The 23901-nt window shown below is 44.7% G+C and overlaps 1 protein-coding gene across 1 annotated transcript in view; it reads left to right on the top strand.

Moving 5' to 3' along the window:
* Positions 1 to 23901, top strand: part of PCCA (propionyl-CoA carboxylase subunit alpha) — a 532298-nt gene that overhangs the window by 9817 nt on the left and 498580 nt on the right. The window contains exon 2 of the mRNA XM_063425353.1: positions 17831 to 17908. Within this exon, the coding sequence (XP_063281423.1) occupies positions 17831 to 17908 (78 nt within the window). The remainder of the gene's footprint in view (positions 1 to 17830; positions 17909 to 23901) is intronic.

Genomic DNA, 23901 nt, shown 5'->3' with positions numbered 1-23901 from the left:
TTGCAGACTGGATTGGACCTTTTGTAGATTTAGGTACACTTCCACATTACCAATTGCATCCAACCTGTGAAAAAGTAAATACTGCATTCTTAATGCAGCTGCAAAGGGGGCTGAGGGGGACAGGGAAACCCTGTTTTTTGTTGTTTTTGTATTTGTGAGAATGCTCCCAAAGGATTTAGTGAAAGAAGAACAAGAAAAAAAAGTGGCAACCAGAGACTTTTGAGAGCATAACCACTATACTGAGCTGTAGTGATTGTTGCTTAGACTCCTTTTTTAAATTACCTGTAGATCAGGTTGTTCTCTTATTTGTCTCCACTATAAAATGTTATAAAAGTGTTACTGTAGTGTTTGCACAAAATGTGTAGCAGGGTGTGATAGTAGGTAAAACAGTGTTTAACTGTTTTGTATCTCCACAGATATGAGATAATTGACTTTTAGAATACGTCTTTAAAAGGTGTCAATGAGGGCATAGCTTTTCAGTGATTACATGGAATTGTCTTGTGTAAGACATGTATGCCCTTGATTGTGTTTTAGTGGTGTTGCATTAAACATTTGATGTATTTTTAAATAATAATTTACTATAAATGTATATTTTTTTATGACTGCCACCATATCTTATAATCATTTCTAAAAAATCTGGCAAAAGTTTACATGGGGGGGAGGGGAGGAGGGGGTTAGATTTGAATGGTTGTTGATTTAATAGTTTAAGTAAGGGATACTATATGCAACAAAACAACTTAAGCTTAATGAAGCAGTTTTTCCTGTATACCGCAGATCATGTCCTATACAGCCTCGCTGCTCAGAACTCCGAAGTTAAATCACTTTTGTTTCTGACTATGGCTGTGTGTGTTTTCAGAATAGGCCTCCTCCTCTTCCCTCCCCCCCCCACAAACCATTTCTCCGAGATTATCAGTATTAAACAATCATAATTTAGGAAGCAATTTTGCTGAAATCGTATGTACTGTGACTACTGGAACAAACTATACTTTTCACCAGCTTAGCCAATCAAAGATTGAAAGAGAATAAATACAATTAGAAAATAATAAAACATTAAAAAACCTTAAATAATAAAAACAATATATTTTATATATGAATACCAATCAAAGGTTACTTCTTTTTACGGAGGAATGTGTATAACAAAAGTGCTCAAAAGAGTCTAAAAGTGATTTACAGGCAGCTCTATACACTTGTGTAGAAATATCCTCTATTCCACTAAACAGATTAGTAAATATTAGTGCGGTGTAAGTGACAAAGACCTACACCTATAAGTGGAGCGCTCAAACCCATAAATAGCTTACCAAACGTGGTCTCATTCAATGGTACAATATGGGGTACATGTCAAAATAAAATACAGAAAGATACAATATAGTGCAGATGGTACTTAAAGTTGCTTTGCAATGATTATAGTAGTATCGTGATGGATTATACACTCACATTTCAGGGAGCCTGTATATGGAAAACACTGGCTCCGTATTAAGGCTTGTGTGCTTCTATGGTAGAACCACCCTCCTATTTCGACTTGGAGAAATTCTCGGAAATACAAAAAGAGAGCATCTCTTGTGTAGGGGGGGGTGTGTGTGCCTTTAATAGGTAGTAACTATTGGCGCCTTTATTTGCCTATTCTTTTCATTGGTGGACAGTGTTGGTTGGCGGAAGTGCTTTCACTTCGTCCGGGTGGTTGGCGGAAGTGACGTCACGTAACCACGTGATCGCCACTTTGACGCCGCCCGGAACCTCCCAGTCACTCCGACCCTGCCGCACATCTCCCATGCGTGCAGGTCGGAGGGAGGGGATTGAGATGTAGGAGGGAGTGGTCTGCGGGCGTGTCAGTGCGTCACACCCCTTGGCTCCTCCCCCTCCAAAATGTGAAGAATGGTGTATAAATATAATATAAAAAATATTTATATAAAAAAAAAAGGTGTAATAAATTACAGGAAAGAAAGGGAATAAACCCAATCGGACCCAATAAATAAATAAAATATTAGCATTTAGCTCATTAAAGGGGAAGACCCAAGAGACATTTAAAATGGAAGATTCAGAGGACCAACATTACAGCTGACTGAAGAAGCTCTATTTGAGAGTTAAACGCGTATTGGCCATTCTTAAAGGACTTTTATTGAGGACTTTTTATTACATTTGTTTTTATATTGATTTTATACCAATAAATTTGCCATTTTCATTTAAGACCCCATTCAAGTCCTTTTTTGGAGCCTCCAAGGAATCTTCATAGGGGTAGTGCCATCCCCATCCAAATTGGCACATAACCTATATACCTAGAGCCGGGATCCATAGGCTCAGGACCAGGTGAGCACCACATTTATTAAACACATATTTGTGTTTTTATCGCTACAAATCCGCACATTGGTCTGCTCTCTTTTTTTGTATTTCCGAGAATTTCTCCAAGTCGAAGCAGGAGGGTGGTGCTACCATAAAAGCACACAAGCCTTAATACATGTTAAGCCAGTGTTTTCCATATATAGGCTCCCTGAAATGTGAGTGTATAATCCATCACGATACTACTATAATCATTGCATAGCCACTTTAAGTACCATCTGCACTATATTGTATCTTTTTGTATTTTATTTTGACATGTACCCCATATTGTACCATTGAATGAGACCACGTTTGGTAAGCTATATATGTGTTTGAGCGTTCCACTTATAGGTGTAGGTCTTTGTCACTTACACCGGACTAATATTTACTATATATTTATATTTGTTTTTACATTTTTTTTTTACATTTTATTTAAAAAAAAAAATGTTTAAACAGCCACTGGTATGGAACATTTAGCTGTGGCCAGTAGAAATCCACCCTCAGAAGGGTGTATACTATGGCTTGCAGTGATGAATAGCCTTGAAGGCCTTGCTCGTAGTAGTAGGCCTAAAAATGATTATATAATCTTGTGAAATTAACAATTCCAGTGGTACATTGCTGAATTTTGACGTGAATCTAGCATTTAATATGCTCAGGTGAATTTACCATCCATTTAAAGGTTGGAAAAGAGAAGAAAAGAATGTAATGGAAATTCAAATTGTAAAGGACAACTAATTATACAATTAATATATCATCACAAGTATTTGATTAAATGCCTTTACATTGAGTTTACTAGATTGTTCAATCCAAATTCTAAACTAGCTTCTGTATAGTACTAATTACAACTTCTTCCCTCTCTGAGAGGTATTTATTTGCTTTTGTAAAGGAACTTTATTTTTTAAGCAAACCTTTCCCTCTTTATCAGGCAGTGTAGGCTTCCAGCAATTCATCAAAACTTGTAATCCAAGTCTGTTGGCAATAAATCTTTCCTTCCTTCCTTAGCATACTGCGTTGCTGAAGCTTGCTTAAAGCCTTTGTAGGTATAAGTAGTAGTTGTGCAGGTCAAATAATCGGAAGGCCAGTACAATGACAAGTCTTCCTTACCTTGTGAAATGCTTGATGCTAGTGAGAAAAGCAAAATGCTCCACCTTCCTCGAGACGTGCTTAAGAAGCCTTTCAAATTGGTAAAATGTGCTGCAAGACTTCTGCTAGAAGTAGTTTGTAATCCTATGATAAATAATACGAAATATAAAGGTATGTTTAAACACGAACAGGAATCTACTCTAGAATCTAACAGTAGACAGAAAAAGTTACAATAAGGCCACACAATTATAGAGGACACCCTGACCACCCAAGTGAAAATAAAACAAAAACAAAAGATGGGGATTCCTATACCAGCAAAATTAGGGAATATAGGTGTCAACAACAGCAGATTAAGGCAGTTTGTGATCCATTTTTTCCTGTATAAATGATCAGATAAGTAGACTTAAATGAGGACACAGTTTGTTGGTAGGATATTAACTGGATAGATCTGTGCTACATACAGCATCCAGTGATCAGGGAGGTCAGACACTAAGTGCTGTGGCATGAAAAATGGTGCAAATGTGCCACATTGGCTCCTTCAAAACTAAATAACTCCTTTCTCAGAATTTCAATTCTTAGAGCAAAGTAAATTGAGCTTTTGTTGCATTTATTTTTTATTTTTTAGGGTGTGGTAGGGGATAGAGTTCATTTTTATACAACAAACCTGTCTCTGGCATATACTAAAATGAACTAGGATGAATGATTGACCTTGGTTACTGGGGTATTGGGCCACAGTGCACCAGAATGTTTGTAGATGAGCAGCCAAATGAATAAAGGAAAAAGGAAACCTTTTAGCAATGTATAAGACAAGCCAAGTCTGTTATTTACATAATAAAATAAGACATGGGACACTGCCACCTACAATTATGTCAAAGGTCATTACATAAGTTTAAGTGTTTTTATTTTTTATTTTATTTTCCTTTTTTTTATACTCTAGTTTCTTCGCATTTGACACTGTCAATCTCTGGGAAGAGAGTGCAAGATTAAAATTTAGCCAGCAAAAAGGCTTCTTACAGGATCGTTGGTGAATGTGTACAATTCAGAACTAATGAGGATGGTTTTGCTCGCTACCAGGGGCGGACTGAGAACCCTCAGGGACCCCGGGCAAAATAAATCAAGGGCCCCCTTACAGGCCCCACCCATACTCCGCAGCAAGCGCCACCCTTGTCCCGCCTCCAGCCACACCCTACACAATCTTTAGACACAAGGAACAAAAGTGCAATAATCCCTTCAAGGCCCCAGTAGAGACTACAATTGAGGGCTAATGGGCCATGGAGGGGGGGTCTTTCTAGCAGAGGCTGTCTCAGTGTCCTTTAGAGAGTGTGTTAGAAAGAATCCCCTCCAGGCCCCATTAGAGACTACAATGGAGTCTAATAGGCTTGGAATGGGGTCTTTCTAACAGAGGCCATCTCAGCGTCCCTGCTGGAAACAGTCGCCTCCACGCCCCAGTAGAGACTACAATTGAAGGCTAATGGGCCATGGAGGGGGGGGGGATCATTCTAGCAGAGGCTATCTCAGTGTCCTTTAGAGAGTGTGTTAGAAAGAATTTCCTCCAGGTCCCATTAGAGACTGCAATGGAGTCTAATGGGGCCTGGAGGGGGGTCTCTTCAACACTCTGGTTCCTATTCACAATATAGCAACACAACATAGCTCGCTCATACCTAGGCCAAGTAGGCTCCTCTTACCTTAATTACTGTTGCTGGCTGGCAGTCTGTGGGCTTGCTGGAAGGCTGTGGGCTTGCTGGAAGGCTGTGGGCTTGCTGGCTACTGCCGGCAGGCTGTGGGCTTGCTGGCTACTGCCGGCAGGCTGTGGGCTTGCTGGCTACTGCCGGCAGGCTGTGGGCTTGCTGGCTACTGCCGGCAGGCTGTGGGCTTGCTGGCTACTGCCGGCAGGCTGTGGGCTTGCTGGCTACTGCCGGCAGGCTGTGGGCTTGCTGGCTACTGCCGGCAGGCTGTGGGCTTGCTGGCTACTGCCGGCAGGCTGTGGGCTTGCTGGCTACTGCCGGCAGGCTGTGGGCTTGCTGGCTGCGGCCGGCAGGCTGTGGGCTTGCTGGCTGCGGCAGGCAGGCTGTGGGCTTGCTGGCTGCGGCAGGCAGGCTGTGGGCTTGCTGGCTGCGGCAGGCAGGCTGTGGGCTTGCTGGCTGCGGCAGGCAGGCTGTGGGCTTGCTGGCTGTAAGCCTGTGGCTTGCTGTAGGCCTGTGGGCTGGCTACTGGCCTGTGGGCTGGCTGGCTGGCTACTGGCCTGTGGGCTGGCTGGCTGGCCAGCCTGTGGGCTGGCTGGCCTGCTGGCTACTGGGGCACTTGTAGATTATTTAAAGAAATAATCCATGCACAATAACCACTACTGCTCTGTGTAGTGGTTATGGTGCCAGGAGGGCCGGGCCCCCCTCCCAGAGTAAGTAGTCAAACCGTTTAAGAACAGTTTGACAACTTACCTGGGGTCTGCTGGGATATGAGGCTGTAGTAGGGTATAGGAGCAGTGGTGCAATGTGTGAGGGGTTCCGTGTGTGTGAGGGGGTGTAGTGTGTGAATGTGTAGGGTATGTGGGGCAATGTGTGTATGAGGGGGCTGTGTATGTGTGTGGCAATGTTAGTAAGGGGGGCTGTGTGTGTATGGGTGGGCAGTGTATGTGTGTGTGTGTGTGTGAGGCAATGTGTGTAAATGTGTATGGTGTGTGTGTGGGGGCAGTGTGTGTGTATGGGGGGCAGTGTGTGAATGTGTATGGTGTGTGGGGGCAGTGTGTTTATGAGGCTAGAGTTCACTCTCACCACTGCGACCACCAGGAATCCCTGGTGGTCACAGTGTTGAGAGTGAACTCTAGCCTGTAGCTCCAGGGCTAGAGTTTACTCTTGCAAGAGCTGTAACGTTGTCGTGGTAACCGCAGCAACGCTCTGTGCTCGCGCAATAAGGACCCAGAGGAGCTGCAGGCTGAGCTCCCGGGTCCTCCCCCCCCTTCTTACTCCCCCCTCCCTCTCTTCTTAACCCCCTCCCCCTCTTCTTACTCCCTCTTCCTCTTTTTACTCCCCCCTCTTCTTACCCCCTTCTTACTCCCACCCTCTTCTTACTCCCACCCTCTTCTTACTCCCACCCTCTTCTTACTCCCACCCTCTTCTTACTCCCCCTCCCTCTCTTCTTACCCCCCCTTCCTCTTTTTACTCACCCCTCTTCCTCCCCCTCCCTCCCCTTCTTCCTCCCCCTTCTTCCTCCCCCTCCCTCCCCTTCTTCCTCCCCCTTCTTACTCCCCCTCCCTCCCCTTCTTCCTCCCCCTTCTTACTCCCCCTCCCTCCCTTTCTTCCTCCCCCTTCTTCCTCCCCCTCCCTCTCTTCTTACCCCCTTCTTACTCCCCCTCCCTCTCTTCTTACCCCCTTCTTACTCCCCCTCCCTCTATTCTTACTCCTCCCTTCCCCTCTTCTTAACCCCCTCCCCCCCCCTCTTTTTACTCCCCTCCCTTTCTTCTTACCCCCGTCTCCTGTAGCGTGGCCAAGCTGCTCTGCTGTCCGCGGTGCCCGGCCGGAGTGATAGGAAAGTGCACACTTAGTGTGCACCTTCCTATCACTCCGGCCGGACACCGCGGACAGCAGAGCAGCTCGGCCACGCTGCAGGGGAGGGGAGAAGCAACTGCAGCCGCCTGAGGCTCTTAACAGAGTGCTCAGCCGGCTGCAGCATTTAAAGGGCCGGCCCTGAACGCGGCCGGCCCCCTGATGGCGGGCCCCCCCTCCCGGACGGGCCCTCGGACCATGTCCGAAGTGCCCGACCGGTCGGTCCGCCCATGCTCACTACATGTGGCCAAGTTGTGTGGATTCATTTGTTGCTGTGATAGGCTACTTGAAGACCCCAGCTGCAATGATGAGCATTCTCAGTCTGTATCTGATGCACGTTTGGGAGACTCTGCTACCTTTGACAGGTTATACATAATTTACAAGTCCCCAAATGGTAACATCTCTGCTTGTAGCGCACTGGCCCAGTAGATCTATTTCAGGTTTGGGGAATTCCTAATTCCTGACGCTGGGACATGTAGTTCCAGTTACTGTGCAGGTTGCATTTAAGTCCTGCAGTGGGCAAGTAGCAGGTCAGCTACAGGGTGTCTTAGTGGGACTAGGCCAGTTAGAGGACTGTGTGGTAGTCCGAGCTCAAGCTCTTTATTTTTGTGTGTTTTCTATATAATTTGTATGTGAAAATATATTCAAACATTTCCTGGTGAGCAAGGATTGATATGGAGGTGAACCAAATAATTTCAGATATTCTGCTCATCTTCTGCCAAGTCTCTACATTGCTTCTTTTATATTTTTCCCCTGCATCATCTGGTCTTGTGTGCTACAAAGTATTTTTGTAGAATGAAATAAAACAAGCTACCAAATTGGAAATTTCAGTATGTATTATATATTATTTGGCTTACAAAGCTATTTACTAAAGTGAAAATGAATTTCAAATTTTATTGTTTATTTATTTCAAATTTTAGAGTAAAGTAACCAAACTCAAATTATAGCATTTTTAAAGACTTGTTTAAGATATCTTGGCCTAAAACTTTATATGTATCCTTAAATAACAACTATCCCCTCCAAAAATATATTTTTAATACAATAATCCTTTTAACAGATTTTGAAAGGAAACATATTTTGGTTTTAAATGAAATATCTGTAAAAACAAATTAGGAAAAACTCAACCCATGTCTATAGTATGACAGGATCTTTCAGCCATATACATGTACCTTGGGTCAGACAGTGTTTTAAAACAAAGTGTCATAGTGATTTGCGTAAATAACCGCTATTAACTGGGACAACACACATTACAGGTCTTGCAGTTGCACATACCATGTTTGGTACACATGGCCGTGTCATTGCACAACTCCTCGTGTCGCTATTTTATATATACTGGGTCACCTCCTGGGACTGATTCTAACCATCAGTTATGTCTTGGTGCCTGTGTTTGTCTGGCTTGTGGCATAACTATTGCCCGTCCCTAATTGGTCAGCATGTTTGGAATACTTTAAAAACTTGGGGAAAGAAAGTGAACTCAGCTTAACATAAACTTGATCTGGGATCATTAATGAGTGCGAAGGAGGCCGCATTTGAGTACGCTCTTCTCGGTTGGGACTTATGTGTTGTGGTTATGGTTTTTGTTATTGGACCTGGCCTGCTGTGCCCGCCCCTCGATGCGCGAGCCATTCATGCCATATAATTTCATGTTGTTGTGCTTTTCCCTTCATTCGCATAGCCATGCTTTCATATAGACAGACATTACCTAATTTCTTTGAGATCTCTTCTATTGAGGGGATCGCTTTGTTCTTCCAGTTAAATGCTATAGCCATTTTAGTGACCGTTAGAAGGTTTACTATCAGGGGGGTATGATGCTTCTGGTGCAGCGTTGGCAATATATGTAGTAAGTATCCTTCAGGTGACAACGGCAGGGTAACGTGGGTTAACTTGTTTACCAGTGTTTGTAAGCTTAACCAGAGCGGCTGAATGTCTTGGCATTCCCAGAAGACATGTAACAGTGATCCTGTCCTATTTTAAATGTAGGAATGAAGTTTCTCTCTGTTTTTTTTTTACATTTACTAAATTTAAAATAAAGTCTGTATCCTTTCAAAACTTGATGAAAGGATTGTTATATGTAAAAAAAAAAAAAGTTGTAAGTTTGCATTTAATTTAAAAAATTCACACATTCATGAATAAGGCTGTACATTTCTATGGTTTGTGTTTCTGTAGAACAGAAGACGTATTATGGTTGTTGGAAGAGACGGAAATGCAAATGGTACACTTGTCTTCCCTAATTGGTTCCAAATTCTTTAGACTAGAGCATGGGTTTCTCAACATTTTTTTTTTACCCTAGCTAAGTTGAACAAGAACCATATTTGTTACTGGTATATACTCGAGTATAAGTCGACCTGAATATAAGTCGAGACCCCTAATTTTACCCCCAAAAACTGGGAAAATGTATTGACTCGAGTATAAGACTAGGGTGGGAAATGCAGCAGCTACTGATAAATTTCTAAATAAAATTATATCCCCAAAAAATTACATTAATTGAATATTTATTTGCAGTGTGTGTGTGTGTGTGATGCAGAGTGTGTTTGTGTGTGTGATACAGAGCCTTGGTGGGAGGGTTGGCATTTTTATTATTTTTTTTAAACTGTTAATATTATTTTAATATTTTTTTTATATATTATATTTTATTTTTATATTATTTTTTAATATTATTAATATATAATTTTTTATTTTTTTTTATTTAAATTTGTATTTATATTTTTTTGGTCCCTCCTCCCTGCTTGTTAGCTGGCCAGGGAGGGGGCTCTCATTCCCTGGTGGTCCTGTGGCATTGGCAGTTCAGTAGAGGGGGCTGGCAGAGAGCTGTAACTTACCTTTCCTGCAGCTCCTTTCAGCTCCCTTTTCTCACTTGCGGTCTGTGCAGCTCCCCTGTCAGCAAGTCTCGCGGTCTGAGTGCCGCGCGGAGCGTGACCCCGCGGCTCTTGCCAGACTTGCAGTGGGGATCTGACCGGACCGGAGGTGAGAGAAGGGAGCTGACAGGAGCTGCAGGTAAGGGAAGTTACAGCTCTCTGCCAGCCCCCAACAGGACCGCCGGGCTTGTAATGAGCCCGGCGGTCCTGGACTGAATTATGGCAATGTAACTTGCCAAAATACAGACCGAGACTCGAGTATAAGACGAGTGGGGGTTTTTCAGCACAAAAAATGTGCTGAAAAACTCGTCTTATACTCGAGTATATACGGTACCTTTCTTTCTAACCGTTTCATCATAAAGTTTTGCAGCAAATTATTTTACGTCTGTCATTTTTTTTTTTTTTTAAATTCTTTATTTATAACAAGGTGACACACCAACATCACAATACACAGCATAAAACATCACAATTGGATAGTCTTTAGTGCGATCAAGCGTAGGCCTTGAGCCAATTATGCAAATCAGTTCATGTGTTATTCTTGGCATCGTTGATACATTAGGCACCGTGGTTTTGAAATGTCCGTGTATGAGCGCGGTGTCTCTCCAATTTTCCAATAACATAAAAGTGAAGAAGAACAAAAATGGCTGCGGTACAAGATATATCTCTCCGGTACACATTCAAATAAGAGCCCACCTCTGTCCGGTGCATATTGCACAGGGCTTCCATACAACCCAGTCCGAAGGTATATCATATGGTATAATAGCGGATGTCTAAAGATTGTACTGGGTGATACCGATCCCCATCAACGTGGACCAGAGTTCAGCCACGGTAGAGAGAGAATTAGCAGTGAGAGCCATTTAAAGAATAGAAAGTAGAGAAAAGAAGGGATAGAGGAGAAGACAAACAAGAGAACCGGGGGGGGGGAGGAAAAGTTTGGAAAGGTCGTCAAAGGGGAGGGGGGGGGGGGGGGGGGGGGGGAGGTATGGAGAGTTGTAGTCACTCAAAATAGGAGCAATCACCCGACTTCAGTACCAGCCGATATAGTCTTTCCCTCCTCTAGTAGTTCAGGCGGGGGGGGGGGGGGGGGGTTTGAATCATTCTTATTTAAGGGAACCCGACATGTAGGTGTCCGGTTCCCCCATAGGTGTTGGAAGAAATGAGAGCGGTGGTCCGGGTCCCCCTTTTTTTGTCACCTAATCGCCCACGCCACTGGCTATCCACGGTGCCCACACTCTATCAAACCTCGCCGTCGTGCCCCTGACCTTAGCTGTGAGTTTATCCATAAGGAACGTATCCTTAATCTTTTGTATTACCTTAAGGAGAGGGGGGGGGGAGGGTTGAAGCCATACTTGAGCCATAGTTCGTCTCGCCGCCAGGTTTACATTATTCAGCAATTTCAATTCCACCCTGGTCCAGCCCTCTAGAGGCCTGGCCAGAAGGAAGACCCATGGGTCCAGTTTTACCTCCCTACCGAAGATATCCTTCAGTAGGTTCGCCACTTCCTTCCAGAGTGGCGTGATCCGAGGGCACTCCCACCACATGTGTAGGTAAGTTCCCTTGTGACCACAGCCCCTCCAGCATAGATCTGTGGATATTCTGTTCATCCTACATAACTGCACCGGGGTGGTGTACCACCTAAACATGGTCTTATATGCTTGTTCCTGGATTGAGACACAAATAGACGAAGCTGCGGCAGCTTCCCACATCTCCTGCCAATCCACCCCTTCTAGCTCTTCGCCAAGATCCGCCTCCCATTGGGCTGTGTACGTAAGGTCCCCCCATTCCGACGTGGAAGTGCACATTTGTGCATATAGAGCTGTTATAAGGCTCCTCGGGAACTGTGCCCTAAGGCACATAGCCTCGAAGAAGGTAAGTGGTTGTAATGCACTAGATTTATTGTTCGGGGCCTGCGCAAAGTTCCTGAGTTGTATAAAGCGAAAGAAGTCAGAAGGGCGAAGATCTGCCCTGGCAGTTAAATCCTCGAACTGGAGTAGCGACCCACCTTCATAGAGTTGGCAAAGGCGTTGGACACCCGTTCCCTCTATTCCTATGAAGTCCCTGGCGTATAGTCCAGGGGGGAAAGCTTTATTTCTGAGGTAAGGGGTCAATGGGGATGTCCGAGAGGACAATCCGTATTTGACCGATGCAATGTCCCATATCTTCATTGAATTTGCTATGGCCGGGCATTCTATTCGTGTAGTCGGTCTATGGTCACGGGGAACCCACATAAGGAATTGTGGCTTATCAGGTCCCATTAGGGATGACTCAAGGTCAACCCATCTCCTTTCATCTGGAGGGGTGTGCCAATACGCTATCTGCGCGAGTTGGGCCGCCAAGTAGTAAAAATAGAAATTTGGCAATCCTAGGCCCCCCCTAGATTTTGTTCTATAGAGGATATTACGGGAAACCCTATGTTTCCTATTTTGCCAGATAAATTTCCCCGTGGCTTGCTGAAGCGGGCCCAAGTCAGACTTGGTGAGCCGAACTGGGAGAGCCTGGAACAGGAACAAAATCCTGGGGAGGATGTTCATCTTTACCGAGTGGATTCTGCCAATCCATGAAATCGGTTTATCCTGCCATCGTTCCATATCCGAGATAAGGGTGCGAATCATGGGGGTGTAATTCTGCTGAAATAGCTGAGCGGGGTCTGCCGTCAGGTGTATCCCCAGGTATTTAATGTGATGCCTTTCAATACGAATATTGTGGCCATTTCCTATTCGAGTGATATCAGACTCACTCATACTTATGGGTAAGGCGCATGACTTAGGTAGATTCACCTTATATCCAGCTATTTCGCCGAAAGTCTCTAGGACCCCCGCCAGCGCGTCCATTGACTCCGTCGGTTCCGTCAAAGTCAGCAGAACATCGTCGGCGAACGCAGATACAACATATCTCTGGTCCCCCACTGTGATACCGCGAATTTCATCAGTGCATCTCACCTGTTGTAATAGTGGTTCCAGGGACAAGGCAAAGAGCAGGGGCGACAAGGGGCAACCCTGTCTAGTCCCGTTGCTCAAGGCAAACGGTATAGCCTTGGAGCCCGCTATACGGACCCGAGCCCGGACATCCGTATATAATGCCCGAATTGCAGTAATAAACGTAGGCGGGAGGCCAGAGTGTTGTAGGACCTCGAATAGGTATGGCCACTTAACCCTATCGAAAGCCTTCTCTGCGTCAAGTGACAGGACCAATGTGGGGATTTTCCTCTGTGCTTGCCGCCAGAGAAGGTCAATGTTACGTCGAGTGTTTTCGTATAGCTGCCTACCAGGGATGAAACCCACCTGATCTGGGTGGATCAGCCGATTTAAATAGGGGTTTAGGCGGGTCGCTAAAATCTTGGCTAGAATTTTAGAGTCGTGGTTTATCAATGAGATCGGTCTATAGTTCTCCGGGAGTGAGTCGTCCCTGCCCGGCTTAGGTATCAGGATAACGTCGGCCAGCGACATGTCTCTATCCGGAATACCCCCATTCATTAAATCGTTAAACAATGCCCCAAGATGCGGTACCAATTCCTCGCGGAACAACTTGTAATAACCACCCTCAAATCCATCCGGGCCTGGAGCTTTATTGCCCTTCAAGGATGAAATTGCCGCGTCTATTTCGTCAGCCGTGATTTGAGCCCCCAAGGAGAGTACATCGCCGCCTTCCAGTTTTGGTAAGGCCAATCGATCAAGGAAAGCTCTCGCTTCATCGATCTCACGCTGTTGTCGTTCCCCATCTATTACACCAGAATGGTTATATAGGTCGGAGTAATATGCTGTGAATACCGACGCGATATCCGTGGGATCCGTATAACGCCTGCCAACTGCGTCTTTAATGCTCGTGATATGAAAGTGACCCTGTCTCGGGCGTAGGGACCTAGCTAACAACGTGTCCATTTTATTAGACTTTTCGTAGAATGTCCTCTTAGTCCAAACCACTGCCCTGGCTGTGTCGTCCAAGAGTAACTCTCGTACTGACATTCTCACTTTCTGTACGTCTGCTAATGTGATAGCTGACGGGGCTGACTTATGTTTCTCTTCCGCCCGACCCAGGGCCTCTAGAAGGGAGGACAGCAGTTGCAATTTACGTTTCTTTTTTACCGTCGCCTCTCTGATAAAAATACCCCTAATAACCGCTTTGTGGGCGGCCCAGACCGTGGCTGGTCGGAGGTCCGGGGTTGCGTTCCGGAGAAAATAATCGGATAATTCTCGACGGATCGTTTCCACCACGGCCGGGTCTTGTAGAAGCGAAGTATTCAGCTTCCAGGACCACGGAGACGCTACGCATAAGTTATCCATAGTCAGTGAAATATCTGCGTGGTCTGACCAGGATATAGAACCGATCGTGGAAACAGAAGCTTTGGACGCCGCGTGTGTATTAACTAGAAATAAATCTATCCTAGAGTAAGAATCATGGGGTGCGGAATAGAACGTAAAATCACGGTCGTCTGGATGGTGAGCTCTCCATATGTCTATGAGGCCTGTACGCTGTATAAAGGTGCGGAGTATCTTGTCCTGACTCCCTCTACCGTGAGATCTCGGTAGCCCTCTGCAGCGGCTCCGGTCAGCTGCCGGGCACGGGGTGGCGTTAAGGTCTCCGCCTACAATGATCATGCCGTGCGGTAGGCTGTTGATCATTTGAGCCAAGGCGTCCCAGAATTCGGCCGATGGAACATTAGGGGCGTAAATATTGAGGAAGTGGATCGTGTGGGAGTGTAAGCTCCCGGAAAGCAGCAAGTAGCGTCCCTCCGGATCGGCTGTAACAGTCCCTATCCGAAAGGGGCACCTATGATGGATTAGTATAGCAACACCGTTCCTCTTGTTGAGAGCTCTCGCCTCATGTACAACGCGGAATGTGTGGTCCCTTAACATTAGTTTTGCTGGTTTAGGTATATGCGTTTCTTGTAGAAAAGCAATATCAGGGTTCAGGCGTTTAAGTTCCCTAAACATAAGGCGCCTTTTACTCGGGGCATTAAGGCCTTTGACATTCAGGGATAGCAGTTTCAATGGCATTGTAACAAAGGAGGGGGTCGGCTTGTCACATAAGTTGGATCCACTACAGAGCCAACTCGAGCTTGCAATGAGGGTATCACAACATCTCCCCCCACCGGGGTCCGAGCAGGGAATAGGGGTAGGAAGGTGTAAGGGGGATGACAGGGGGTGAGAGGACAGTGAAGATAGAAAGAGAAAGAGTGAGAAAAAAACAGAAAAAACAACAATAGCCTGGTCTTACCTATTGCCAGGACCAAATGGGAAATATGTCCAGGCGTTTCCAGGGTACCAAAACGGCCCCAGAACTGCCTCAACATAGACCAACCACGAATAGCACCACCAGGGTGCCTAACTATCCCCAATTGGAGACAAACAATTGTTGTAAATAAAAGCATATATAGAAACCGAAACATAGGGGGAGACCCGTTTGTCGTTCCCAGGTGATTGTCAGTTCCTAAAAAGGAGAAGCACATTCAAGACTTCAAAAATCCCGCGGGTGCCAGAGCCGGACACCAATATACCTCTGAACCCGCCCCCCTTCCCCCGTCCCGAACCTAATAATACGTAGAAACAGAACCCGGCTTAAGAGTGAACCTAGCATAAAATAAACATAATAATAAAAATAGTTGCGGACATGGCATGAACCAGGTTCCACCGCCCCATCCCGAACCCCCTCTGAGAAAAGTCGCAACTTAGTGTAAAAGGATAGCGGACAAAAATAGCCCGAACAGCAAAGATACTGTTACCCGCCGCCCGCCACCCGTGAAGCCCAGGAATCCCGTCCAGAAAAACAGTGGGGGGAGGGGGGGGGGGGGGGGCAGCAAACAGAAACAAAACAGCAATAATATATCGAGAAGCGTTACCCGCCGCCCACCGCCCCACACCGATCCCGTTCCCCAGAAAAACTGTGAATAGTTGTACCTTGCCCCCGACCCCCCTGGACCCGGCCCAAGTACCGAAAAAACGTAGTACAAAATACAGTAAGCCATACTACACAGTGTCCCCGAGGAAGAGGGAGGGGGCAATCGATATATAACTTATACATAGCGAGAAGGGGGGAGATAAAAAACACATTTCCCGCCTCCCCATTCCGATCCCAGTCCCCAAAAAAACACAGTGTTTAAGTAACCATAGGTCTCTGCTCCGAGGGACCTGACACAATCCCCAAAATCATGAGGAGAAATAATGGTGGGCAGTCCCGAAAAAGGGTCCAACGGGAGAGGGGTTACAACGAGTCAGGACATGGGAAACAGGGCGAGGCCCGGGAGCAAAAATAAGCCCTAACCCTCCCCATAGTAAGCAATCCCACCCGCGGGTCAAGGAGCCCGATAACCCAGATGTGCCTCGTATAAAACCCCGGTAACCAGGGCCTGCCGCCACCAGAAAGGCCAATAATCAAAAGCCCACATAGGCTTTTCAAGCGGGGCCTAGAAATCCCCCGCCCAAACAACCTGATACCGCCCGCGAGGTCTTACCATCTGGAGATATAACCCGCCGCTCAGGCATGGCGACATCGTGGCCTCCTTCCTCATTCATCAGACGTGTACCATTCTCGGGGGAGAGCGACTAGGGCCTCCGTCGCCCCCTTCGAAACCGGGAAGTCGTCCGGGGTTTGGATCCCCAGCTCGGACAGGAACTTCCTCGGGTCACCGTCCGGGAACAGAAGTTTCGTGCGGCCATCCTTAAAAGCCATCAGCCGGAAGGGATGACCCCAAGCGTACTTGATGGTGTGGCGCTGTAGGAGTTCCGTGATCGGGCGCCAGTCTCTGCGTTTCTGCAGCGTCAGCGGGGTGAGGTCTTGGTAGAGGGTAAGGTTGGCTCCGTTATAGAGGATTTGACGATCTCTGCCATACCTCATCAATGCCTCTTTAGTTTGATAAGACAGGAATTTAATTATAACGTCCCTCGGGCGCCGATCTTCCGTTCTTCTGGCTCTGAGGGCCCTATGCGCCCTTTCAATATGCCACAAATGCTCTGGGATGTCGGGGAGTAGCGGCCTGAAGATCTCCAGAATTACTTCTGCTAGGGATCCTTCCCCTTCTTGTTCGGGTAATCCCCGGAGGCGGATATTATTGCGCCTTGTCCTGTTCCCCAGGTCGTCTATGGCTGCTTCTGCAGTAAGTAGCTGGGAGGTGAGGTGGTTAATTTGAGCGGTTGCAGCGTTATGGGCTATAACTGTGGATTCGACCCTCTGCTCGAGCACCGCCGTCCGCGCCCCCAGTGCCTGTATTTCAGCTTTCACCTCCGAGGTGGTACGAACCATCTCAGAGGCAAGGTAGCTACGAACCTCCGACAGTTTCGCCAGTATTTGGCTAGTGTCGGAATCCGATGCCACACCGCTTGCTGGGCTCGCTGGGGAGCGGGGCGTAGTCTGGCCTTCTCGTCCGCCATCTTGTGTGCTTTGTCGCACGGCGCGAGAGGCCGCAAACATCTCCGGCACTACTATTCCCGCTTCTACCGCCTTTTTCACCTTTGTTTTCGTAGTTCTCCGGTCCATCACTGTTCCCACGACTAATTCGGTTTGATCAAGTGTTTATCTCCGCTGTTGTATGCTGTTGGCACCGTGGTCGCAGCGGAGCTCTACCCGGACACGTCCAGCTCGCTCGGCTGCAGACCACGCCCCCACGTCTGTCATTTTTTAATCAAACATTCTTAACATTAGCCCTCCTCAACCAGCAGAGTTGTTTATTAATGTGAGAGTTTAAAGTAAAATTCTAATTTAAGGCCAAAATAGCTATAGTGGCAAAAATAAATAGATAAGTCAACTATGCTTCCAGCTCATCTAATTTGGTATTATATTTGAAGTTAAATTTGAATTCTCACTTTAGTGAATAACCTTCAAGTAGTCCTATTATCAAACTTTTCTTGTACATGTGGTGCAAGATGCCAACAAAGTAGTGCAGGCATCCAAAATAATTGTAATACAATTGCAGAATTACAGATACCGTATATAAATAACAGAACTTTTTTAGCTAGGCACTTTTGATTTGTACAATTACAGGTAGAATATTGCTTGCAACTTTTTGGTGAACTGTTATTTAATATATCTGTTTTTTTTTCCTTACAGTATTCTGCATTGCGGACAAGATGGTACTATTTAACCTCAAACCACCAGTATTCAACATCACATGAACACAATGAAAAGGTAGGCAACTATATAACGTTGATAATAAGGGCTATGAGAGTAAATCGAATTTTTCTTATTTGTGGGCCATTTATGTTATGCACATACTAAATCACATGTGTTCTTGTATAAGGCCTAGTATCTCAATCCGTATTAACTATTTTTGTGGGCCACACGAGTTTAGTAGATGCTAGTAATACACAGATTATTTATTAAAAGTGTCTTATTTCACATGTGTAAAAATTGTGTGCGTAGTCACTTAAATTGCTTGAAAATACCAATAGCTAACTTAAACGCCATGCTTATGGAAAGGAAATATAAAGAATATTTAGTCTCTGAGGTTTATATTCATGGCCTATACACAACTTGTTAAAATGGGCATTTATTTAAGAGTATTGATTCTTGTTACCATTGGGGCAATATTAACTTTATACATTTGAATGCGTTTAAGATGTTATTACCGGTAATCCTATGACCTCTTGAAATTAGTGAAAGTAAAGTATGACATTTTTGATTCGAAAGATTCAAATTTAGGGCTTTGCAAAGCTTATAAAAACGGTATTTAAAATATGGTAAGAGATCATTTTGACTATATATATATATTCACTTCATCTCTCTTTTGACCTATGCACATCCTTGGGGTGTTGGAAAAAACGCTTGATTTGCAAATGGGGTTAACAAGAGACTGTTTGTTACATGCTGTTGTAGACCTTCAAGTACCTTGAATAAGCTAGCTCCACTGAAGCTCTTGCGGTAGTGTATAGTTATAATCATGCATCTGGTATTCTCATCAATTTAGTATTTTAACAAAGCATTTGTGAAATATATATATATATATATATATATATATATATATATATATATATATACACATAATTTCAATTCTTTTCTTTACTTGTTATACATTGAAGTTGAATTGCCCCTTCCACCAAATCTAGGGATTAAAGGGAGTTAATAATATTTAAAATAAATGGAGGTTGTAGAAAGTAGAGCAAAAGGGTATGACAAGTTAAGGGATGTGAAGGGAGTGATGTTTTGAGAATGTGAAGGCCATAAAGTCTCGCATCGAGGAGAGCCGTGGTACCAAGAGAGCTTAGAAGTAGGGATCTGTCAAATGTTGGAGCGAGGATGGTGTACATTATTTCCTTTTTATTTCTTTTTTTCTCTCTTCTCCAAAAGCAGAGTGGTCAAGACCACCAAGGGCGAGTTTTGTCAACCAATGGATTTTTTTTTCTTTTTATCCGTAAGCAAAGCGTAAAAACCTCTTATTTCACTCATGCAAAAAACGGGCAGCCGAGGAGCATAGTTGGGTGCAGATTGGCTGTTATAAGTACTTATGCTAATTTTGATAGAGCCAATTAAATAAACATTATTATAAAACCGACCTTCACAAGGTTTGATGATTTTAAATTTCACTGAACACAATTTTAATCTCGTACTTTGTGATTAGCAGAACCTATTTACATTTTAATATTTCTCCCCATAAATTAAAATGAAGGGATACCAGCTTGGCAGTGCACAGGCAATTAATGGTGGGTTTGTGAAGGACACGCTGTAACAGACTCTTTTGAGAAGGGGAAAAGGGAGAAGGGGCGGCAGCAGCAGATTTACACATTTATTTGCAGGAATAGAACAAATATTTCCTTCCCAGTGTTGCCCCTTCGTTTCATGTTCAGCGACTCAGATCTATGTTTGTATAGCGTCAGAAGTATTAAAATACAATAACAAGCTATGCTAGTCCTTTTTTACATTTCTCAGGAAGTCTGGTTTAAAGATATCTTTCAAAGCATATGAAGAAGGGAAAAACATTGGTGAAACTCTTTCTGTGAGCCAAGCAGCTTCCTAAAACACCCAAATGAACTTCACTCTGCTTAAGGGGAACATGCTTTGAAGGTCCAGATGGTTACAATGCATAGTTGTTGTGTTTTTGTGTGTGTGTATTTTACATAATATTACTAGATGCCAGACTAAAAAAATAAAAATTAAACAATTTTGTGAGCCTTTTTGTAGCAGCAACTGCATCTTCTTTTAAGTTGATTCATTTATCAATGTAGATTAAATAACGTGTATAATTTCATAAATCAAAGCCTAGCTGGATATTGTGAAAATACATCAGTGATATTTAAACAGCTGGGTATGATTTCTGAGTGTCATGTGATTTGTAGTTCCACGGCTGGGGAACTTTTTTCGATAAACACATATTTACAGGCTATGCATTTAATTAAATAAAATAATCAAAAGTCAACACTCTGCAGAAAGCAAAAACATGCATAACAATACATAGGCTAATCTTAGAATCTTGGACATAATATCTGATTTAAAGAGATATCACGGCACTATTTAAGTAAGAGAGAAGATTGAAAGTGAAGGAGAGAATAAGGCATGGGATGGCGGGTTGGGAGAAAAAGCACCACTGCAGAAATTTACTCTCAAAGAGTAAACCAAACATTTTCAACCTTTGTATTCTTAGAAAATCTAACACACTATGCAGTTTAATATACCGTATATACTCGAGTATAAGCCGACCCAAATATAAGCCGAGGCCCCTAATTTTACCCCAAAAAACTGGGAAAACTTATTGACTCGAGTATAAGACTAGGGTGGGAAATGCAGCAGCTACTGGTAAATCTCTAAATAAAATTAGATCCTAAAAAAATTATATTAATTGAATATTTATTTACAGTGTGTGTATGAGTTGTGTGTGTGTGTGTGTGTGTGTGCAGTGTGTGTGTGCAGTGTGTATGTGTATGAGTGTTGTGTGTGTGTGATGCAGTGTGTGTATGAGTGCAGTGTTTGAGTGTGTGATGCAGAGCCTTGGTGGGGGTGGGCATTTTTATTATTTTTTTTATTTTATTTTAATAGCTTTTTTTGTTATATTATTTTTATTTTAATTATTATAATTTTTTTTATTATTTATTTTTTTCGTCCCCCCTCCCTGCTTGATACATGGCAGGGAGGGGGCTCTCACTCCCTGGTGGTCCAGTGGCATTGGCAGTTCAGTGGGGGGGAGGGGGGCTGGCAGGAAGCGCTTACCTCTCCTGCAGCTCCTGTCAGCTCCCTTCTCCTCCGCGCCGGTCCGTGCAGCTCCTCTGTCAGCTCACAGTGTAAGTCTCGCGAGAGCCGCACTATGACCCCGCGGCTCTCGCGAGACTTACACTGGGAGCTGACAGAGGTGCTGAAAGGACCGGCGCGGAGGAGAAGGGAGCTGACAGGAGCTGCAGGAGAGGTAAGCGCTCGCTGCCAGCCCCCAGTCTGTATTATGGCAATGTAAATTGCCATAATACAGACACTGACTCGAGTATTGTAGCAGTACTTACCCTCTCCAGGGGCCGGCTGGGGTCCTCTCTTCTCGCCGCGCGTGGTCCTGCACGAGCCGCGCGCGGCTCATCCAACGACGAGATCAGTCAGACGGGCAGTGACCGCGAGTGGGAGACAAAATTAGAATCAGTCTCCCATTGGCCCCTGTCATGCCTCGTTCCCCATACACTCACGTTTTGGGGGCGTGGATATGACAGGGGCCAATCAAAGTGAACATTAGGGTATTTATACTCACCTGTTTCCTTTGCACCTTGCCCTATTGTGGTTTCTGTTCAGTTCCCTTTAGTGCTTGTTGCGTTCAGTTGGTTTTTTGGTGCTTGACCTTGGCTTTGTTCCTGACTCCGCTTTCTCTTTATCCTTGCTTGTATCTCCGCCGCTTTGCTCTCCTGTGTACCAGTCCCCGGCTTGTTCTACTTTACGCTGTCTCTCCGTCCCCTTGACCTCGGCTTGTTCTGGACTCTGTCTTTTCTTGTACTCGTCTAAGTCCGGCCATTCTAAGGTCCGGTAAGACGAATCCTGTTTTCTTGTCTCTTGACTATCTGGACTATTCCTGCGTGTTGGGGTATATTACCGTGACATTACGATAGGGCCATGGACCCCGCAGGTTTAGGACAACAGATGGCCACTCATGAGGCTAGATTCGCAGAACAGGATCACCGTATGGATCAAATGGCTCAAGCCATCCAGACACTGTTATCCAGAACAGCTCCGGTACCTGTACCTGCGCCTCCTGTAAACCCTGTACCAAACACAGCTAATATGCCTAATGCTTCAGCACATCTAACCCCGCCACCTAGGTATGGAGGGGACGCTAAGACATGTAGGGGATTCCTTAATCAAGTGGAATTCCACTTTGAAATGTACCCACGTTCATTTCCTACTGATAGATCTAAGGTGGGTTTTCTTATGCACCAGCTTACTGATAAGGCACTTGAATGGGCAAATCCTATTTGGGAGGCTAATGGACCTATGGTACACGATTTCAATAGCTTCCTCACAGCGTTTCGTAGAACATTTGACACGACTAAAAGGTCAAAGAATGCCGCCAGGGCGTTAATGAGAATTAAGCAAGGATCTAAATCTGTAGCCGATTATGCTATTCAGTTCCGTACCCTTGCCTCACAGGTAGATTGGACTAATAATGGGCTTACTACTGCGTTTATGGAAGGCCTGTCTGAAACTATGTTGGATGAGGTAGCAGCTAAGGACCTCCCTGTACCCCTAGAGGACCTTATTGACTATCTCATCGATATAGATAACAGGATCCGTGACAGGCTATATACCAAGTCCAGAAATAGACGCTTTGTCCCCGTTAATTCACCTAGAGCTGAGACTCCCGAGGGATCTAAAGGGTCAGAGGAGGAACCTATGCAGTTAGGGGTTGCTAAACTTACTGACGCTGAAAAACTTTATAGGAGAAAGGAGGGACTTTGTCTTTATTGTGGTAGGAGGGGCCATATGAGACAAGAATGTCCCGTGCGTCCGGAAAACTATCGCACCTAAGACTGTATAGAGGACAGGCCTTTGGTGTGACATCAGAGTCCTCACATTTGCCTCTTAATAAATTGCTTCTCCCTGTTTCCCTGCACCTTGGTAGTAACTGCATAGCAGGGAATATACTAGCCCTGGTTGATTCCGGAGCGGCCGAAAACTTTATAGATTCCAGTTTTGTTAAGGAGAATAACATACCCACTAGAGAGAAGGAGACACCCTTGGCCGTTGAGGCCATAGATGGTAGACCATTATGCTCTCCAGTTATCACACATGAAACTGTACCACTACATATGTCTACAGGGGTGTTACACTCTGAAACCATTCGGTTTCAGATCATTACTTATCCTTCCTCTCACCTCGTGTTAGGGTATCCTTGGTTGCGTACTCATAATCCCACTATTGACTGGGAGTCAGGACAAATAGTATCTTGGAGTGATGCTTGCCAAGAGTCTTGTATTGTTAAAATCACCCCTTTGAATTCTACTAATATTCCTCCCGTGCCTACTGTCATACCCCCTCAGTACTTGGCTCTTAAATCTGTTTTTGATAAAAGGGAGGCTGAAAAGTTGCCACCTCACAGGCCTTACGACTGCGCTATTAATTTACTACCTGGTACTATGCCTCCCAAAGGGAGAATATATCCTTTGTCTCCTCAGGAGAATCTTTTTATGGAGGAATATATTAAAGAATCTTTAGAAAAGGGATTTATAAGAAGATCCTCTTCCCTGGCAGGGGCTGGTTTCTTCTTTGTATCCAAGAAAGATGGCGAATTAAGGCCTTGTATTGACTATAGGGGCCTTAATAAAATCACCGTCAAAAATGCGTACCCCATACCTTTGATCACGGAACTATTTGATAGGCTTAAACATGCCACGGTTTTTACTAAATTGGACCTTAGGGGTGCTTACAATCTCATACGTATCAAAAAGGATCACGAATGGAAGACCGCATTCAATACCATGAGTGATCACTACGAATATACTGTGATGCCCTTTGGCCTTTGTAACGCCCCAGCAGTTTTTCAAGAATTTATTAATGATGTCCTACGTCAGTATATACACACATTCGTAATAGTATACTTGGACGACATATTAATTTATTCTACTGATTTACAGACTCATCACATTCATGTTAAATTAGTGTTGAGAACTCTTCTTGTTAACGGTCTCTATTGCAAACTCGAAAAATGTTCATTTGATCAA

This window comes from Pelobates fuscus, chromosome 1 (assembly GCF_036172605.1).
Source record: "Pelobates fuscus isolate aPelFus1 chromosome 1, aPelFus1.pri, whole genome shotgun sequence".
Taxonomy (NCBI): Eukaryota; Metazoa; Chordata; class Amphibia; order Anura; family Pelobatidae; genus Pelobates; species Pelobates fuscus.
The sequence above is the reverse complement of the archived record's forward strand: the minus strand, read 5'-3'. Positions and strand labels throughout refer to the sequence as shown.